Source organism: Megachile rotundata, chromosome 8 (assembly GCF_050947335.1).
Source record: "Megachile rotundata isolate GNS110a chromosome 8, iyMegRotu1, whole genome shotgun sequence".
NCBI classification, from domain to species: domain Eukaryota; kingdom Metazoa; phylum Arthropoda; class Insecta; order Hymenoptera; family Megachilidae; genus Megachile; species Megachile rotundata.
In genome coordinates, this window is record NC_134990.1 from 11,389,933 (window position 1) to 11,408,577 (window position 18,645).

General features: G+C 40.7%; 1 protein-coding gene and 1 long non-coding RNA gene across 5 annotated transcripts; both read left to right on the plus strand.

Moving 5' to 3' along the window:
• The first annotated feature begins 872 nt into the window (after nucleotides 1–872).
• Amun (protein amun) lies at nucleotides 873–14,463 on the plus strand. Of its 3 annotated transcripts, XM_012296580.2 has the most exons (5): nucleotides 873–3,142; nucleotides 10,162–10,258; nucleotides 10,521–10,863; nucleotides 11,223–11,417; nucleotides 11,520–14,463. In XM_012296580.2, the coding sequence occupies exons 1-5, from the start codon at nucleotides 2,994–2,996 to the stop codon at nucleotides 11,666–11,668; spliced, it is 933 nt and encodes a 310-aa protein (XP_012151970.1). In that variant the 5' UTR covers nucleotides 873–2,993; the 3' UTR covers nucleotides 11,669–14,463. The 3 variants fall into 3 exon arrangements, with proteins under 3 accessions (XP_012151970.1, XP_012151969.1, XP_003708085.1); XM_012296579.2 differs by having other exon boundaries at nucleotides 1,277–3,142; nucleotides 11,223–14,463; XM_003708037.3 differs by having other exon boundaries at nucleotides 1,299–3,142; nucleotides 10,521–10,836; nucleotides 11,223–14,463.
• On the plus strand, nucleotides 3,150–6,526 carry LOC143264960 (uncharacterized). Of its 2 annotated transcripts, XR_013038982.1 has the most exons (3): nucleotides 3,150–3,527; nucleotides 4,563–4,706; nucleotides 4,872–6,526. It is a non-coding gene; the product is annotated as an uncharacterized LOC143264960 (long non-coding RNA). The 2 variants fall into 2 exon arrangements; XR_013038981.1 differs by having other exon boundaries at nucleotides 3,150–4,706.
• Nucleotides 14,464–18,645: the final 4,182 nt, after the last annotated feature.

Below are 18,645 nucleotides of genomic sequence, written 5' to 3' on the forward strand. Positions count from 1 at the left end.
CGACGTATAGACTTATGCTAGTCTCACACATGCGTACACAACGGCTCCTCGTGCGAGCGTATGTGGCAAAAGTTTCAAAGAAAACGCTCATAAGTTTCCTCGTGCTTGCAATTTTGCACGAGTGTCACGGCCAGTAGCGAGAAACCAACGGAATGCAAAACTAACGAGAGACAAAGACTCCCGCAAAATTTTACAAATTTTATTAATTACATTTTTGTAACTTGGAGTCACGTGCTTTCTTACTATCCTATGCCACTTTAATACTGTTTCAGAGATTCAACCGTACAGCTATTGTATTATTTTTATATATGCTAACCTAACCTTTATATATATAACCTGACCTAACAATCATATTCTACTTTTGTATTCATATGAATATTATTATTTTACATTGTGTTTATACAGCTACTGTATTCATTTTTATTTCTACTATTTTGTTATTGTATTTAAAAATTGTTTTTGGTATTATTTAAAAATTGTTTTTGGTAGGCAAGCTGAACTTGTAAAAATAATAACGCTAAAGCTCGCAAGCGCGGAAGTACAGCGCACGTCGCGTTGACAAAATTGTGAAATCGCTCGTTTCGCAACGGCATCCGTCTCGTGATCTTCCACCACTCGTAGCAAGATAAAAAAAAGGAAAAAAGCGAACACGTTTCTGCCCCTCCGCTTTACCAACCGCCCAATCGTCATCCTTTTCGAGCCACGCAAACTTTTTCAAAATGTTCGCGTCACAAGGGTTGCGAGCTCCGCATATGCTCTTTTGTGCGTATTCGAACCACTTCTGGCGCACACACCGCTAGAGCGTGACGCGTCGCGCACACAGGCAAGCGACTCGGTGTCTACCCACACGATCCAACCTCGCTGTTGCACACGTACGGGCACCTACACGAGGATTGTGAGCTATGTGTGCGTGTATGTGTGTGCACAGACCACGCGGTGTGTGTCAGCCGTGGTACGGCACCACTGGCGCGCCTCTACCCCGGCTTCAGCATCGATTTCCAGTCGGACGACCCAGCGCGATCGAGCGAACGGTACGCGCCTTCACGAGGAGGTATCGAGCGTGTCCGCTGCTCGTGGGAGTCGCGCGAAGAGGGGTCGAAATAATACGGTCCGTCGTCGTCGAAAACGAGCAACGTTCCAGACATCGAGTATACGCCGATAAACCTAATCTACCGCCTTCGTTGCTTCGTTTTACGTATTAGGAAAGATAGATCAGGGGCAAAGAAGATAAAGAGAGAGAGAGAGCGAACGAATATCCCCGCCAAGAGAGGGGAGATAGTAGGGGTCGACGGATCGGTGGTAGTGCGGGGTCCCGAGTGGGGCACAGGGAGGGAAAGGGGACGGGCAGAAGGCAGCGAACGCGCTGCCCTCAGTCGGTCGCCCGTTTTACTACAGTCAGCATTACGGAGAGAGCGAGCGATTGGCTATACATATACACGGTGTCTTCGCCTAAGCGCGCACTAACTCTCCGTGTTCCCGTTTTCTCGAGCGAAGGCTCGGCTGCGAAGCCTTCGTTCTACCCGCTCTTTCGCTCGCTCGGTCGCGAGTGCGCGCGCGCACCCGACAGAGACACCAGCGAGGAGTCGTGCAGAGAGACAGGCGCGCGTACACAGCCATCGAACGTGGTGATTCGTACGGAGACGGACGTGTAAACCGGGAGAAAAAGCATCGCCTCGACGTTCCCGTTTCTTTCGTCGTCGATGAGATCGTCAACGGGCATTCGTCAACGCTCGAGCGTAACGTTTTCCTGGCTCGACACGAAGCCACAGTCCCACGGGAGCAGTTACATGGAAACACGAGGCACGACAAGTCCTGGCGAACAGCAGGATCGACCACGATCGTGAGTAAATAGAGCGACGAAGAAGAAGGGGTACGTACCCTGTCCGCGACGGACGATCCAAGTATACCAGTACGCGAGCACCGTGTGTATTCGTCCGTAGATCGGTGCATACGTGCGTGTACGAGGACTGAAAAGAGGTGGGGGGGGAGACAGAGTCTATACTTGGCGGACATCCGGCGGGGAAACCGCACGCACTCGGTACCGAGAGAGCGAGGGAAAAAGGAGGAAGGATCTCGGCCGACGAGGAAAACGCGGTGCTCTCGAGTTCTCGAACGACTCGACGGATTCGAGAGGAGAAAGGAGGTTCTCACGTTCTCCTTCGAAAAATCGAATCGAATCGAATCGCGATCGCTTCGATCCTCGCGCGTGTGGTAGCCGCACACGCAACCGTCGAAATTTTCGGTACAAATAATAATAAGGGTGGTGGAAAGCGACGGAAGGACGTGACGATAGAGGGAGAGCGCGAGAGAGAGAGAAGGAGAAGGCAGAAACACGCCGAGCAGTGCTGCTCCCTATTGGCGACGTCGAGTCGCGCTCCCCACCCGGGACAGTCGAACGAGGTCCGAAGGCGAGTTCTCGGCGTGTAACTACGGTGATTTTCCCTTACAAGAGTGTACGCACGAGACCTCGTAGCTCCGCGAGTCGTTCCGCGTAAACGCATCACCTTTGAATCCGTCGCTCGAGTACACGCGGTCGTACAATCTAGTAAAACATCTTGGAAGAATATCGAAAAACAGCCAGAGAAGGAGAACAGACAGAGAGAGAAAGAGGAGGCCGCTTTACCACGCGTGCTATCGTCGATATTCTGGTGCCGTGGTCCCGCGAGCAGCCGTGTGTGCGCCGATCGTGGAACACGTCCCACGCGTGTGTCGCGTATCACCGCCGCCGGTGAAACCGAGAGAATTCGAACGAGTCAGAGGGTAAAATAGGATTTCTCGCGTGGTCGGTCCTCTCCCGAAGCACGCGCGGAGAGGGGTGCACGGAGGCACGAGAGAGGGAGAAGGAAAGAAAGCGAGAGAGACACTGTTCGAGAAGAGGAGAAGAGGGAGAGAGAGATAGAGACTCTTGAGGGGGAGAGACGAGGACGTGTATTAGTGCACGGAGGCGCGCGTGCTGCGCCCCAACGGCCGTTTCACGAAACTCAGTTATCACAATGGCTTCCGTGAAAGACACAGCGACTTTCTTCGCGGAGGGCACAGCGAGTCAGTTCGAACACGTACTGAAGCTTTATCCGCAGGCTCTTCGACTGAAGGCCGATCGCAAGACGAAGAAACCCGAGGAGCTGATCAAGTTGGACAACTGGTAAGTCGCGGAAAATTTGTTCGTCCTTGTTATTTCGTTCGAGGTATTAACGCCCGACACAGGCACACGGGGCCCTCATTTTCAACGAGGGGCTTCCACCACGGGCACACACGGGACAATGAACCCGTGGCGCGCCAGTTGCCATCGCATACCGCGTGTTGTGTGTGTATATACACCCGTATTGGCCCCCTCCTCCCTCTCGCGATACCAGTTACCCATTCTAGATAGTATATTTACTCTCTCCTATTGCCGTGATCGACGACGATCTGTCGAGAGCGGTCACTTCGAATCATCCGTTCGTCGCACGCTGCTTTTTCCATCAGGATAAAAATCAAAAACGCCAATTCCATCATAATAATTCACACCTTTTACCATTTGCAAATTCGTAAGTTTCTGAATTTCAAAATTTCGATTTGGAGTTCTTCATATTTCTGACAAACGATTTAACCCTCGGTGCTTGAACATGGATACTCTAACAGACTTTTCGAACAAAGATTAATCGTTTTCCAGTCGGTGCTCAAACTTTAATCTGCCGGTCTTTTCACAACGTCCCATTCAGAACTTGTAATTTTTCTTGTCCTTTTGATCAATCGAGACGAACGAGTTTAATTCACAAAGCGAATCTTCGCAATTTAAAACCAACGTAAATACGCTTTGTACCTTTTCTGCTGCTTTTGGAGTTTCTAGGTTATTCTATATTTTTACAAATTTGTAGTTTAAAATGTTTGAAAATATTCATGTTTTTTTTTTTAATTTTTGAGGCATTTACAGTGAGAGTCAATTTCGTGTTTTTGGTCAAAATCGTTTCTCCAAAATTAAATTCAGGAGATAGGCTAGAGATAGGAATTTTGTGCCAGCTCATCGAGGAAGTCCCGACGTTGCCATTACGATCGCGCAACCACCGTAGCTACCATTCCGTCGTATCGACAAGCCCGAATATTATTGCAAAAAGGATTCCACAATATTTTAATGAAACGATACGTCGATGGTCTGAGGAAGTTCGCAGAATTTTTCGTCGATATTAAGCGGATTTTCGAGCGACCGTCGCGCTGGCAACGACGCCAGTGAAAGAGGCGACTCGTCGGCGTCGCTTTCACGGCGTCATACAAACCTTTCCTCGTTCGGACACGATTTAACGAACCTTTCTCCACTTTTGTTTTCGCAATTTCTTTTTCTACTATCATACTTGTTTTCCTCGAAGAAAATATCCTTTTTAATAGGTACAAAAAATAATTTTTGGTGGAAGGCTTTTTGAAGTGAAACTTTGATGATGCGATTTTGCGCGGGAACGTTGCGTTACAAAAATTCCAAGCACATTTTCTACTCTACGAATTCTCATATTTTTAACTCTATAAATTCCCACGTTTTTAACTCTGTAAATTCTCACATTTTTAACTGTGTACATTCCTAAATTTTTTAGGTACTGCAATAGTTCTTTGGTTATGTTAGCAGTTACATACATGTGCGTTACGTTGATTTCATGTTGGCTGGCATTGAAAGCGAAAGCATTCTTGATCTTTCATAATTATGCTGCGTTTAGATTGTCCAGATGGAGTCAGATAATGTACTATTCACAATATTTTATATTTACAATATTTTTTTTACAATATAACCTTACTTTATTTTATTTAAAATATATTATTGTTTCAGAATATTCACTATATTTTATATTTACAATATTTTCTTTGAAATATCACCTTATTTTACTTACAATATATCCTTGTTTCAGAATTTTATACTTGGGATCTAGTGACCTAGAGATATAGGAATTTATTCTCTAAAATAATTATTTTGATGTGAAGACTGGTTCAACGGACATAAAATAAGACTTGTTCCCAAATGTAAAGGGTCAACAGCACCTTTGTCTCGTAAGATATACTATGACCTTTAGAAAACAGTTCTTTTTTTGTCATCTTAAGTTATTCAGCGGAGGAATCAGATAAAACCAGTTCATCGAACCACGTGAGGGCGTTAGATCATTTTATGTATACAAATTAATTACTTCCAAACTTACATATTGTTTAAAAATTATTTTTTGAACTTTTGGCAGAGGTACCTTCATCGGAAAGTTAGGTTAGGTTGCAATTTATTAGCTATAACAGTAAAAAATATTTATGGAGTCATTTATAATAAGTTTTCACAGTTTTTATACTAAAAATGACTCCCACAAACGTAGAACTTGTCGAGAAAGATTGGTTCTTTTTTCCAAAACAAAATTCGACGTTTCAGGGATTGGAATACTTACTGTTGACGAGAATTCGCGACAACGATGTTTCCACGAGACGAGAGCTTCAATTCCACTGGCGTCACGTCTGGCTTAATTAATTAAAGGCAGGTTCGAGCCTCGTTAAACACCACGTTGAGGCTTTTTCAGTACTTCCAAAATTCGATCGAAATCGATCAATAACTCCAGCTTTTTCTGTCTATCACCGTTTGTCATTTACTTGTATTCTCTGGGGAATTATCTGTGCAGCCATTTTTATTTCAAGTGTTTATAAAATTTCTCTTGTCAAGTTAATTTTTATTTTTTAATTGTTGTAGTGTCTCTGACTTGTACCAAGTGTATACAAGTAGTTTTTTTATCTGTGTAACAAAGAACATAATCTGGAGGAAATTTGAGAGGGCCCAGAGATAACGCAGCTGCCATAGCTCCATGTTGACCAATTTTTAGTACATCAGAAGTATCTTGTTTCTTCTATCAAACTCACAAATTTTTTATTGTTGAAACCCAGAGCTGTCTCTTACTTTTATATATAAAAAAGAAAGTACCTTTTTTAACTGGGTAAACAAAAATTTTAAGAAAATTCAAGAGGATACATAGGGAACGCAGCAGCCATATTAGCTCCATATTGACTAATTTTTAGTACATCAAAAATATCTTGCTTCTCCTATCAAGCTGACATATTTTTAATTGTTTAAACCTATAGCTATCTCTTACTTATACCTATAAAAAGAAAGTACCTTTTTTAACTGTGTAAAAAAAAATTTTTAATTCAAGGAGATCCAAAGAACCCAAAAGGGGTTTCATAATATCATCTTAAAATCACTTTCCATCGACCACAATTCAAAAAGTAGCTTTAGGGAATCGATAGTCCGGTTCCCATAGCTTTTTGTCCCGCTAGAATCGCCGTCTTCCGGTTTGTGGTCGAAAGAAACCGGAGCAAAAGGAAGCAGGAAAGATCTTTCGTAAGTCAACGATTAGCGCATAAATTATCTTTGTCGAATGACGGCTGGATTTTCCTAGCTAAATGGTACACAGCTTCAATTCGTGGAAACATTTTCGCTGAATCATGAATTCGTTAAAGCGATGAACATTTGGGTCAAACGGCTAACAATCGAATATCGGTTATCGTCGTTTGCGGTCATCATTCGTTTATTCTTCACTCATTACGATTACGTTCCATTTGCGGTCGTGGGATTGAATTTTGTAGAAAAAATTAATTGCTCTTCTCTAATAGACTTTTGAGTTTTATTACAGTGGTTGAGTTTGTCTAATTTTGTAGATTATAACATTTTAAGATTGCAGTGTTAGTGTGTGGTGTTTATAGGTTTATGTATTGGGCGGCTGTGGTCACGTGACTCTGCACTGGGGCGCGCAATTCAAAAATCACTTGGGGCCTCTTTCTTCACCACCCTTATTACGAGTTGTATTTTATATAATATAATACTGAATATTTTATGTATATTATGTACAGTTAAATTATATAAATTATATGCATGTTAAATTTAAAAAATATACAATTTTAAATATTCTAAAATTAAATTTTCATATTAGGAGCAAAATTAAAAAAATTTCCTGTAAATTCAGACAAAATTCTCTGCAATTACCAAAGATATTTTTTAAAGTTCTAACAACTCCCTGCAATATTCTTAAATTCCTAAATCCAATATGGTTTCAAGGAAATTTGCAGATGAATTTGAAATGAAAAAAAATAAGAGCGAGGGGATTAGTAGCGAAAGCAGAGAAGAAAAAATAAGGCACGTAGAGTTCTAGCGAGGCACAATTCCCGGCGTTAAAGTACGGCGATTGTGTCAAGGTTGTTTTTGCGAGGAGTTCGCGTTGCGTGGTGCGAGAGAGCCTCTCAAAATGGTTGCACGAACCTCTGTCCTGAAAAGGTTTCGAGACTGTTCAAAAGAAATACACCGTTCTAAAGAAACTACTCCGTTACGACACTCGACCAATTGTTTTTTCGACTTTTCGTTGGACAATCCCTGCAGAATTAAAACACGCGTTCCTGAAACAGTGAACGAAATTTTTCGAATATCATTCTTTTTTTTTTCTAGAAAAATTCATTAAATTTTTTTCGTTTAAATATCTGTGCTAATTTTCGTTCATGGATCATTAAAATAAGATTGCAACTTTTGACGTAAAAATTGAAAATATTCAGCATATTTTTTACCTCGAAGTTTTTTATACATTCTTCGAAAATTTTTTCGAGCTTGTAGCGATGGATCCACGGAATTTTTAGTAAACAAATTTCACGTGTCTTTCGAAGGAAAAACTGTCGAAAACTTTTCCGCAAATCCGCGGAAAAAATTCTAGTACACTAACGCAATTAGTGGAGATTACACTTACACAACCGCGTAACTTGTAGGGTATATCGAAGAATCTTAAATACAGCGTCAGAGAGTCTACAGCATATAGTTCTTACGTCGTTTTACCGCGAACCGGTGATTCAACGAAACACACGCGTCCAAGTGTCGCATTATATGAATGAAATACAAACTGTCCGTAACTAAGTTTAGCTGTTCAGCCAAACAGCTGATCTCTCGGTCGACCTTCGAAAGTACCTGCAATAAAAGCACGCGAGAGTGCATCTCGTTCTGTCTCTCTCGCACTCGCGTGATACCAGCCTTTGCTCCGTAGAACAGAGAACTTGTCCCGATGTCGATGACCCGAATAATAGGAACAAAGAGAGCACCGAGAAGAAAAAAGATGGAAACACTACCTGAACCGAGATGTTCGTTTCTGGTATACGTATAAAGCGATACCACTGGATTCTCCGCTTTTTTTTCACGATGGAAAATCCAGCTCTGAAGGTCACTCCCGCATTCGCACTTTTATTTTTCTTTTTTATTCGCAAAGGGACCAGTTTTGTTAATGAAACTTTAGTGACACGGTTGCAAAATTATTTGGGGGTTTAATCGTTGAAAGGTAGGGTGCAAGGTCGGATCTAGGGATATTTAGATCTGGAGATTGGAATCTGGATATATTTTAATTTCGGGGTGTTTAAATCTAGGGACGTTGACATCTAAGAATATTGGGATCTAGAGACATTTCAATTTAGGGACATTAACATTCTGAGATATTGAGATCTAGGGACATTCAAATTGAGGGAAATTCCAATCTAGGGAAATTCCAATATAGGGAAATTTCAATCTAGGGTAATTTCAATCTAGGGTAATTTCGATCTAGGGGAATTCCAATCTAGGGAAATTCCAATTTAGGGAAATTTCGATCTAGGGGAATTCCAATCTAGAGAAATTCCAATATAGGAAAATTTCGATCCAGGGAAATTCCAATCTAGGGAAATTTCGATCTAGGGGAATTCCAATCTAGGGAAATTCCAATCCAGGGAAATTTCGATCTAGGGGAATTCCAATCTAGGGAAATTTCGATCTAGGGGAATTCCAATCTAGAGAAATTCCAATATAGGAAAATTTCGATCCAGGGAAATTCCAATCTAGGGAAATTTCGATCTAGGGGAATTCCAATCTAGGGAAATTCCAATATAGGGAAATTTCGATCTAGGGGAATTCCAATCCAGGGAAATTTCGATCTAGGGGAATTCCAATCTAGGGAAATTAAAATCTAGGGAAATTTCGATCTAGGGGAATTCCAATCTAGGGAAATTCAAATCTAGGGAAATTTCGATTTAGGGAAATTCCAATCTAGAGAAATTTCGATCTAGTGAAATCCCAATCCAGGAAAATTCCAATCTAGAGAAATTCCAATCTAGGGAAATTCCAATCTAGAGAAATTCCAATCTAGGGAAATTCCAATCTAGAGAAATTTCGATCTAGTGAAATTCCAATCTAGAGATATTCCAATCTAGTGACGTTGTCATATAGGAATATTGAGGTCTAGAGATATTGAAATCTAGGGACGTTATCATCTAGGCGTATAGTTATCTAAGAGTGTTCTAATCTAGAGAAATTGTAGTATGAAATATTAAGAGTTATATTGCATTCTAGTGATATTAGTATCCCTGGTTGTTGAATTCTAGGAACATTGAGAATACTGGAATCTAGAAATACCTATAGTCTAAGCGTGTTTTTATCTGGAGATATAATCGACAGATAATGTAATTTAAACATGTGTGATCTAAAGATATATGAGATCTAGAAATTAAATAACATGTGTACATTGCAGTAATGTGTAGTTCGTTTTTACACCATTGAATTTGAAAATATTCTCCGAAGTTTTTACACCTTCGTGCAACTTCTTTCAAGGCGAGTTCTTGCACGACGTTATTATTTAAATGCATTCAAATTTATGGAAGCCAGCTAGCACGTGGTTATGCGGTTTTTACAGCGTGTATCGAGTCCCCGACGATTGCCGAATTAATAAAATAAATTGCTGTAAAGGTTGAGAGGATTTATCGTATTATAAATAAAATAGGAATACAAAAAGTCCTTACAAAATGAATGTTAAATATCAAGCTTCGCGATTAGCGTTATAAGCTTAACTCTTATCTGACGTAAGAGCTTCGCGGGAAAATAGGTTTCAAGAAAATTCAGAAATTATGGAGGATCGATAGCGCGAAGTTTTATCAGTGTCTGAGAAATCTGATGCATAACAGCGTATCCAATTTGACTCGTGTTCCGTCCTCGTGTTATGGCATCCCACGTGCTTGTCAGTAGATGGAAACCCGCTTTTCGCAGCCACATTTTTAATCATCGTTTCTTCTCCTTTGCTTATATAATTACAGCCGGCGCGAGTAATTACAATCTTGCGCGTAACAGTTCCTAGACGTCGATGATCGTGCTCACTTAACATTCGCTTTTTCTGCTTACAGGTATCAAAATGAGCTTCCAAAGAAGATTAAATCACGCGGCAAGGATGCGCATCTCAACCACGAGGAACTTGTGCAAACGATGAAATGGAAGCAAATAGTAAGTCTTTTTATACTAACCCTATATTAAATAATTTCCGTTTACTTTTATTGTAACGTTAATGCATCAGCTATAATCTAAAGTATATCAGATTAATTGCTCGAGTTTGAATCTTGAAGACTACACTGTCTGATATTGTTCTGAAATTTTCAACGAACTTTAAGTAAATGATATAGTAATCGTTTTTTAACGACCAAAGTGGTCTTCACCTTAACCATAATTACGAATTCCTTTTAAACGTGCCGTACCTTCTGATTTACAGCGTGGGAAATTCTACCCCCAGCTGTCGTATTTAGTCAAAGTGAACACACCACGTGCCGTGATGGCGGAAACGAAAAAGGCGTTCAAAAAACTTCCGAACCTTGAACAAGCGATTACAGCCCTGTCGAATCTAAAAGGAGTAGGAACCACGATGGCATCGGCTCTATTGGCAGCGGCATCGCCGGAAAATGCACCATTTATGGCCGACGAATGCCTAATGGCAATACCAGAAATCGAGGGCATCGATTACACCACCAAGGAGTACCTTAACTTTGTTCAACACATTCAAAACACCGTCGAGAGGTTGAACAAACAAAGTGAGTGTTCACTCTCGTTCGTTCAACGTCAGTATTTGTTTAATTCGAAATCGATTAATTTGTAATGTAACACCGTTACCACAACGCTTTGTGATCCACGTGTTTAGACATATTAGTTGCTCTTTTATAGCTGCTTAGGAAGAACGTATATGTACGTCTTTCATTATTATTCGAACGCGGATTTTAAATTTAAATTGCTGATGGACAGAGTATGTATACGTCCTTGATAATGTCATTACAAAGCTTAAAATCTTGTGCAACATTTCCATTACTTACATCATATGTATCAGAAAGGTGTACCCTCAGAATTGGATCACAAAGAGTTACCAATGAAAGGTATTTCTTAGAATGGTGGATTCTAAACGTGGTGTGGTTGATTGTTCCAGCGTCAAATGGCAAAACATGGAGTCCGCACAGGGTGGAGTTAGCGTTGTGGACCCACTACGTGGCGTCCGAGTTAAAACCAGAACTCCTCGACGGCATTCCAGGTTCAACAGAGAACGGTAATTCTCATCCGGCAGCGAGCAACGGCGAAGCGACGGAACCGTCGGACGACAGTAATCAGGAAGTGGCGGTGAACGGTAAGGAACTAGGCAGTATTGATCCAGCGGCCATCGACGAGAACAGCATGACCACGTCCTTCACCGAAGACTCGATGGATAAACCCGCTACACCGATTACAGTGGGCGTAGCCAGCGAAGACACGAACGATTCCCTCGCAACGAACGAGAACGACGACAGCAACAACACGCCACGACCAACGGACAGCGAGGACACCGAAGACTCGCAAGACGTCGTACAGGAGCCGCCTACGAAGAAGAGTAAGAAGTGACCCACCTCGAGCCAAGGAGCCACGAATACGAGCAACAACGTCACCAACCTAATGTCGGCCGCCAATTTAACGCTGATCGCGGCGAGGCGCTTCTAAAAAACCGCCAGGGTCACCGATCAGGGTCGCGGATAGTAGACTTTCTTCTTGTACCTCACCATCATCAGGCCCCGCCATCACGTTTCCCTTTTTTCCGGATCATGCTCCCTCTCCTTTCTATTCTCGATTCATTATTTATCCCAAATACTCGGTTACTTTCATACACTCGCTCCTTTCGTCATGGTCACGGCACCTCGCCTTTCTACGTCCTTGTCTCTGTGTGGAATAACGTAATTCGTAGTCGATGACGATGTGGAAGTCATTGTGTAAACACCTCGCTGGTTTTTCTATCGATTCGAGACAGAAACAAGAGGCGAAGCTCGACCGATGAACATTACTGTACAAAGCGTTTCTTCTTCTTCCTTTTCCCTTTCTTTGCTTTGGTTACAAGGTTTCTTGCGTTCTTGTTACTCACGTTTTACGATCGTAACTATTCTAGTTATGTCGAGTTTCATGTTTCGATGCTTGTCTGAAGCTTTCTCTCTTGTTCTGCCGTAGTTTCTCTTTTTATTGTAGGGGACACCGTAACCGCAGCTTTTCGTTCGTTGATCGAGACGATCTTGGTACTGCCTTATCAGTGACCCATTTCCGTTGGTTACGCGTTAGCGAAAAACAAACGTAGCCTTTATTTACCAGAGAAAGATCATTCCTTTTTATCCGCGATTTGTATACCGTGTTCAAGGGCCACTGAAACATACACACACACACACACACATATACGCGCGATGTTAACGTGTAAAGCGATTTGTGTGTAAAATGAGAATGAGAGGGAGGGAGAGATAAAGAGAGAATGTATTATAAAAATTCGGGTATGAGAGAGAGATCGAGTAACTGATCCTGTGACCAGCAAGAAAACAAAAAATATCGGCGGTACACCGAAACACAATGATAATATTAATATTAATAATAATTATTATTATTATTATAATTATAATACCGAATCATTACCATAATTTATATACCTAAAAGAAAAAAACTGCATGTCAGAGTGATGCATGGAGCAAAACCAAATACCTTGTAAGTAAAAAAAAAAAGAAAAAAAATGAAAAAAAATCTTTAGAAACAAATAAAAGTAACGCTTTTTTGAGTCCATCATGAAAAACGTGAAAATGAGTGGCGGCAGACACCCGAAACACACGACACACACTCTCTCACACTTTACACACACACAAGTATACACGTCACGTCGAGGTTCTCATGTACAGGGATTTAACTAGTATTTTTGCATTATTGATGATTAATTAATCATTATCGAGGATGAGGCGCGAACGAAGAAGACGAACCACGATTAATGATCGCAAATGAACGATGAACAATTAAAAACTGAAGAAATGGAAAATATATAAAAAGAAGAAAGACAAGACTACACGAGATAGAAGTATAACGATGACGTTGAAACATGATAGAGAGAGTGAGAGGAAGAGAATGAGTGCGTAAGGAGAGCGTGAAAGAGAGCATGTAAGGTTGCCAGAGAGTTACAGAAGAAGAATAAACCACTATAGCTTGATCAACAACGTTCATTCAAATTTTATAAATATACATATTATATATATATTTGTAATTTAGAACACTGTGGCCAGGCTGCGCTATAGTATTGACCTTATTATTAATTCACACATAACCATACACGATATATGGTATGACAGTCGTACTTGTTTGGCTGCACGAAACCAGAAAAGAAATTTTCAATTTCTGGTACATCGATTTTTAGTCTTTGCCAGGGGAGCAAACCCTCACCACGTCCCGACCCGTGAACCAGGAAAAAATACGACTAATAGGGTGTTTGTATGGTATCGAGCCACAGAGTTCACGAACTCGATAATTAATTCGTGTACTCTCTTGAGAACGCAACGACAGGAGGTTCTCGAAGATTTTAATGAGATTTGGCTGGATATTTGATTATTGGAACTTTAATTGTTACAAACTTTAAATTCGAATTCGAATTATTCGAATACCCAAGTTTCAAAGTACCTAAATTCGAATACTCAAATTTGAAATTCAAAGTATCGTTTCGATATTCAAATATCTTATTCCAGCTACTTCTGCCGGACTTCATTAAAGTCGCGAGAGACCAATGGAGACCTGGTCGGAATAGTTTCGCAGCGAGTATGGATGAACCTTAATAAAATCGTAGTGAATCCCGTTCTATTTATTTAGCGCCTAATTTATTCCGTATCGATCGTTTCGTTGGCAAGGAACAATATATAAATAATTGAAGTAATAGATATATTACCAACGTGGATCGAAGTGAACAGTTTCAGAGAGGAGTGTTCGAGGAATTTTTTTTTATTCAGCGGATAATGTTAATTGCTGAAAATTTGATATACATATGCGTGAATTTACTACGCGATTATAGTGATTACGGTTGATGACGACAATGAGATTGACAGCGAACGAGGGTGATTACGATTATTATATTACGTTATTGCTGCTATTAATTACTATTACGAATCGACGGCGAGCATAGTTTTTATTGTCTTTATAAACGTATAACGGATTAATGTAGCGTTGTTTTTTTTCTGTTCTTTTCTTTTCTATTCTCTTTTCTTTCTAATCACCTGATAAATTATTCTCGCAATTACAACACATTCCACCAATGACTTGTTCTGTTCAATGCCATTTTCTTTTGCGTTTTTCTTTTGAGAAGCAAAATTTGTCGACAGGGGAATCCCCCAATAAAATTACAGATTTTTCAAAAATATCGTACACAATTCGTTTGAGTGGTGCATTTTTTTTTAAAAGAAATGTTCACTCAAGTTATACTTATCGTTATTTCTATTTTTTACAAAAGAGCGTGATTTAACCGGAAAATAATTTGCGAAACAACGAAGTGCAACGGTAAAAACAAAATGGCGGACCACTCAAACGAGTTAGACTACGTAGACTTAATTCGATTCAACAATTTTCCTTAGCGCTAATCGTGGCCTTTTTTCCTCCGTATTCCCGGAACAGGTGATCAAATTTTTAGAGATCTGCCCTAGGATAAGTCCACGAGAGCTTGGAGATTCTCGACCGGAGGTGAACTGTTTAAAACTGCCATAACTATAAGCAATCGTGTTAAAAAATTCTCTTGTTTTCACAAGAAAATCGGTGAAGTCACACGTTTGCCTTGCCTTCGAACACTGGGCGTCGATCTAGCCCGATGTTCGTGATCTTCGTTTTCTTTTTTACTTCCCAATATTTTGGCCCTCCTATACCCACAATCCTCGACGGCCAATTCTCTCCACTTTGTATAGAACGCTTTCTGCGATCGATTCGTTTTCTTTCGATAGTAACGTGTAATTCTTGGATTAATTGTAAAGTAAGGCGATGTCATTACGAAGTACGAGGTTAAATAAATTATTTGAAAACGTTACTGGATTCTGTCAAATACCAGACACATTTGTGTTTTCAAGTCATCGAAAATCACCCATAAGCTTGTTTTATATATTTTAATATTTGACATTCACTCGCACGAGGGAAAACAGGGACAAGGGATTTTTATAGAGGGGATAAAGTTAATGTTTTTTCCTTCTCCTCAATCCAGCTGGAAAGTGGAAATGATTGATCCTCCTTTGTATCCGGCTTTTGTTCACTTTTTACCTTCATTAAGGTTCGCTGGGCTCATTAATCGCCACTTCATGTATTCCATGCAAAAAAGTACTTTTAGATCGGTTTACTGCGTACTATTTTTATTTTTTATAAAAACAACGTTCATCTATTATGAAACACGGTGAAAATTACTTGAGATATTTTTGCTAAAATTCGAAACTTACTTCGCGCTCAAGAGGTGACATTTTATTTCATAATTCGAGATAAATATTTTTTAAGTTTCTATAATATGACTCTTGTGACGTACAAAAATAGTGAAACAAATAGTGGGAAATATTAGCAGAGACCTCAAATATAATCTCAAAACAATTCATTTAACTTAATTATTAAGTTTTAAAGTTGCCGTTTGCAAATTCGAGAGCAAAGGGTAAATTCTCACCAGCACGATTCCCTAATTGACGGGAAGTTGACAATGCACTGATCGAATTCGGACATCATAAATGCTGGATGCTATTGAATCATGCATCATGGTTTAATAGCTCCCCGGTGACAATATTTGCAATATCGATTTCGAGGATGATTGGATGATGCTTATGACGTCGATGAACCTCAAAATCATTGCACATCGAATCTCCACAAAATCAACTTAAATTATTGATCGACGTATTTAAGTTTTCCAAAGTATCCACCTATTTTTAACGAAGGAAATTCAACTTGTTAAACGCTGAGAGCCGAGCGAATTCACAAAGTGAAAGTACTCGATCTTCAACTTTCTCCTCGTACTTGTTCAGCTGCCATACATCACCTTGCACCGTTTAATTGGAAACTTGAAGACACGAACTACGGTGAGAAAAATGATGACATTGTTACATGATCGTTTTTTCGCGTGTGCACTTGATTCTTATTCTCGTCTCGTATCTATATACGTTATTATTTTCGTCGTGGTCTTCTGCTGCTAAAATTAAGGATTGGAGCAACCTTGCATGACTCGTTGCCAGGAAACGTTTTAAGAAGTTCCTCGGGAGAAGATGAATCTACCGGTGCAAATCTGCACGCGATATCGCGTGGTACTTCAAGATGGAGCATTTTATTTGATCTTGGAACTCGAAGAGATCAAATGGAGATGGAGATCAAACAGTATCTTTTACAGAGACAGACTTTTTTACTACTCTTTCGCTCATCCATCTGTACAATTATATTATTATTCTTTCATGACTTTGCTTGTACTGTTATACTATTACCATTCTAAATTGGTACCAGTTACTATCAGTTAATATTTGATACATTGACAATCAAGCAGACCAAGCTCATTTGTTTCAGTTCAAAAAGTGCATATGACAAGTAGATTATATGGTTGCTTACAAGTAGAGAACGTCTTCAGAGAGGTAGAGAGAACCAAGGTGTAACATGGAATTTTCGTGGCAGACTTCTTTCAAGTACAGTGAAAATCTCCGCATGCAACAATTAAAGTGCGAATCTGCGTTGACCATCGATCGATCCCAAATCCATTTACATCGGCGTTAACCCAAAGGAAAGTAGCTTGGGGTCATCAGGGTCGTTCCAGTGACCCAGTAAGCTCTGGCACGACCTTCGAGTCGATGTGTTCACCCATTTAAACCATCCTCCCTCACTTTCACTCTCTTGGATCACGAGAAAACAGCAGCGCGCGTATCCACTTACACACGGGATCTCTGCGATGTACGAAGGGCACCCCGGAGTAGCGGGGGAATTCCGAACGGCGTGTGAGGTCACCGGGACAGAGACGCGGAAGACGAAGAGAGACAGGGAGAAATGGTACACGGTGAAACGTGGCTAGAAGGAGAGGTGACGAAGAGAGCGAGACGGAAAGAAGGTTGTCTATGCCGAAGAGAGAAGGCGGATGGAGAGTAGAACAGGATGCAACAAAGCACCGACAGGTCGTGTGATACCCTGTTACGTCACAGACGGAACAACTGGTTGCCTCATGGGGAGTTCGAGGAGCACTCTCTGGGTGCAAGAGGCAAGGGAGAGGAGAGACGATACCGGATAGGGGTATTCCCGGGTCCGCGGGGCCACGGGAGGGACATCCCACGGGCATCAGGAGGGAGGATGATATATACAAAACACAAGGTCACGAGTACCGGCTATAGGTATCTCTCTGTAAACACGCGGTGACGTAGCAAGCACGTGCTACCACGACGTTTACCAATGGCGGGGGCGATTTGAGGGACACCCTCCACCCTATGACACCCGCTCCAACTTTCTTCCATCCTACTTTCAATTTCCCCTACCCCTTGCAACGCATTCTCTCCTCTCTGGCCCTTCTCTCTCTCTCTCTCTTCCTTCTTCTATCTTACGCTGGTACTTTTGATAGACTTGGGAACTGGGTCCCGGAAGGAGAAAGTATGTACTTTCAGACAGAGGATCTGGTTTACCCAAACACTGCTTCTGTGGCTGGTTCGATGAACTCCTTCCTCAAGCAGGTTTTTTGTAGCACTTTGTTCAATTTTATTCTGGGTCTTCTTAGTGCTGGCTGATCTTCTGTTTAGTGCTGGTTGTCTTGTTGTTGTTGAGCTTGTTAGGATTGCTTTGATCATTGGCTAATATAGTCTGAAGTACAAGGATTTAACATCCATTAGACGTTGAGGACCTTCAAGCTTCCTGTTAGGTATAGCAGCTTTTTGGAATTGGCTAATATAGTCTGAAGTGTTGCAAAGAGTTAACATCCATTAGGTGTTAAAGACCTTCAAGCTTTCTGTTAGATATAGCAACTTTTTGGAAGTGGCTAATATAGTCTCAAGTGTTACAAAGATTTAACATCCATTAGGTGTTGAGGACCTTCAAGCTTTCTGCTAGGTATAGCAACTGTTTGGAATTGGCTAATATAGTTTGAAGTGTTACAAAGATTTAACACCCATTAGGTGTTGAGGACCTTCAAGCTTTCTGCTATGTATAGCAACTTTTACAGTCTTCTCTATCTTGAGAGTCCTGAATGAACCTTGTTCATCTGCAATAGAAGATTGATGCATTTATCAGTAGTTTCATTTCAGTTCATTCTACTTGTGTTCTAATATTAGTTCATATCTTTTGATCAAATAAAGTGTACTCCTACCACTATTATAATCTAAGATCACTATGGATCTAACTGATCTAACTGACACATTGTAACTGACTATTATTTTATACAAAGATGAAGCTGTCATTTTGTAACATTCTTGTGTCACATATTTCATGTACAATGTCACATTGTGCGCTAGTGTATGATTCTTTCTAGTGTGTACACTATGATAATCTAAGATCACTATAGTTCTAACTGATCACATTTTAGTTTACTTGTTGTAACCGACAATTATTTTATACAAAGATGAAGC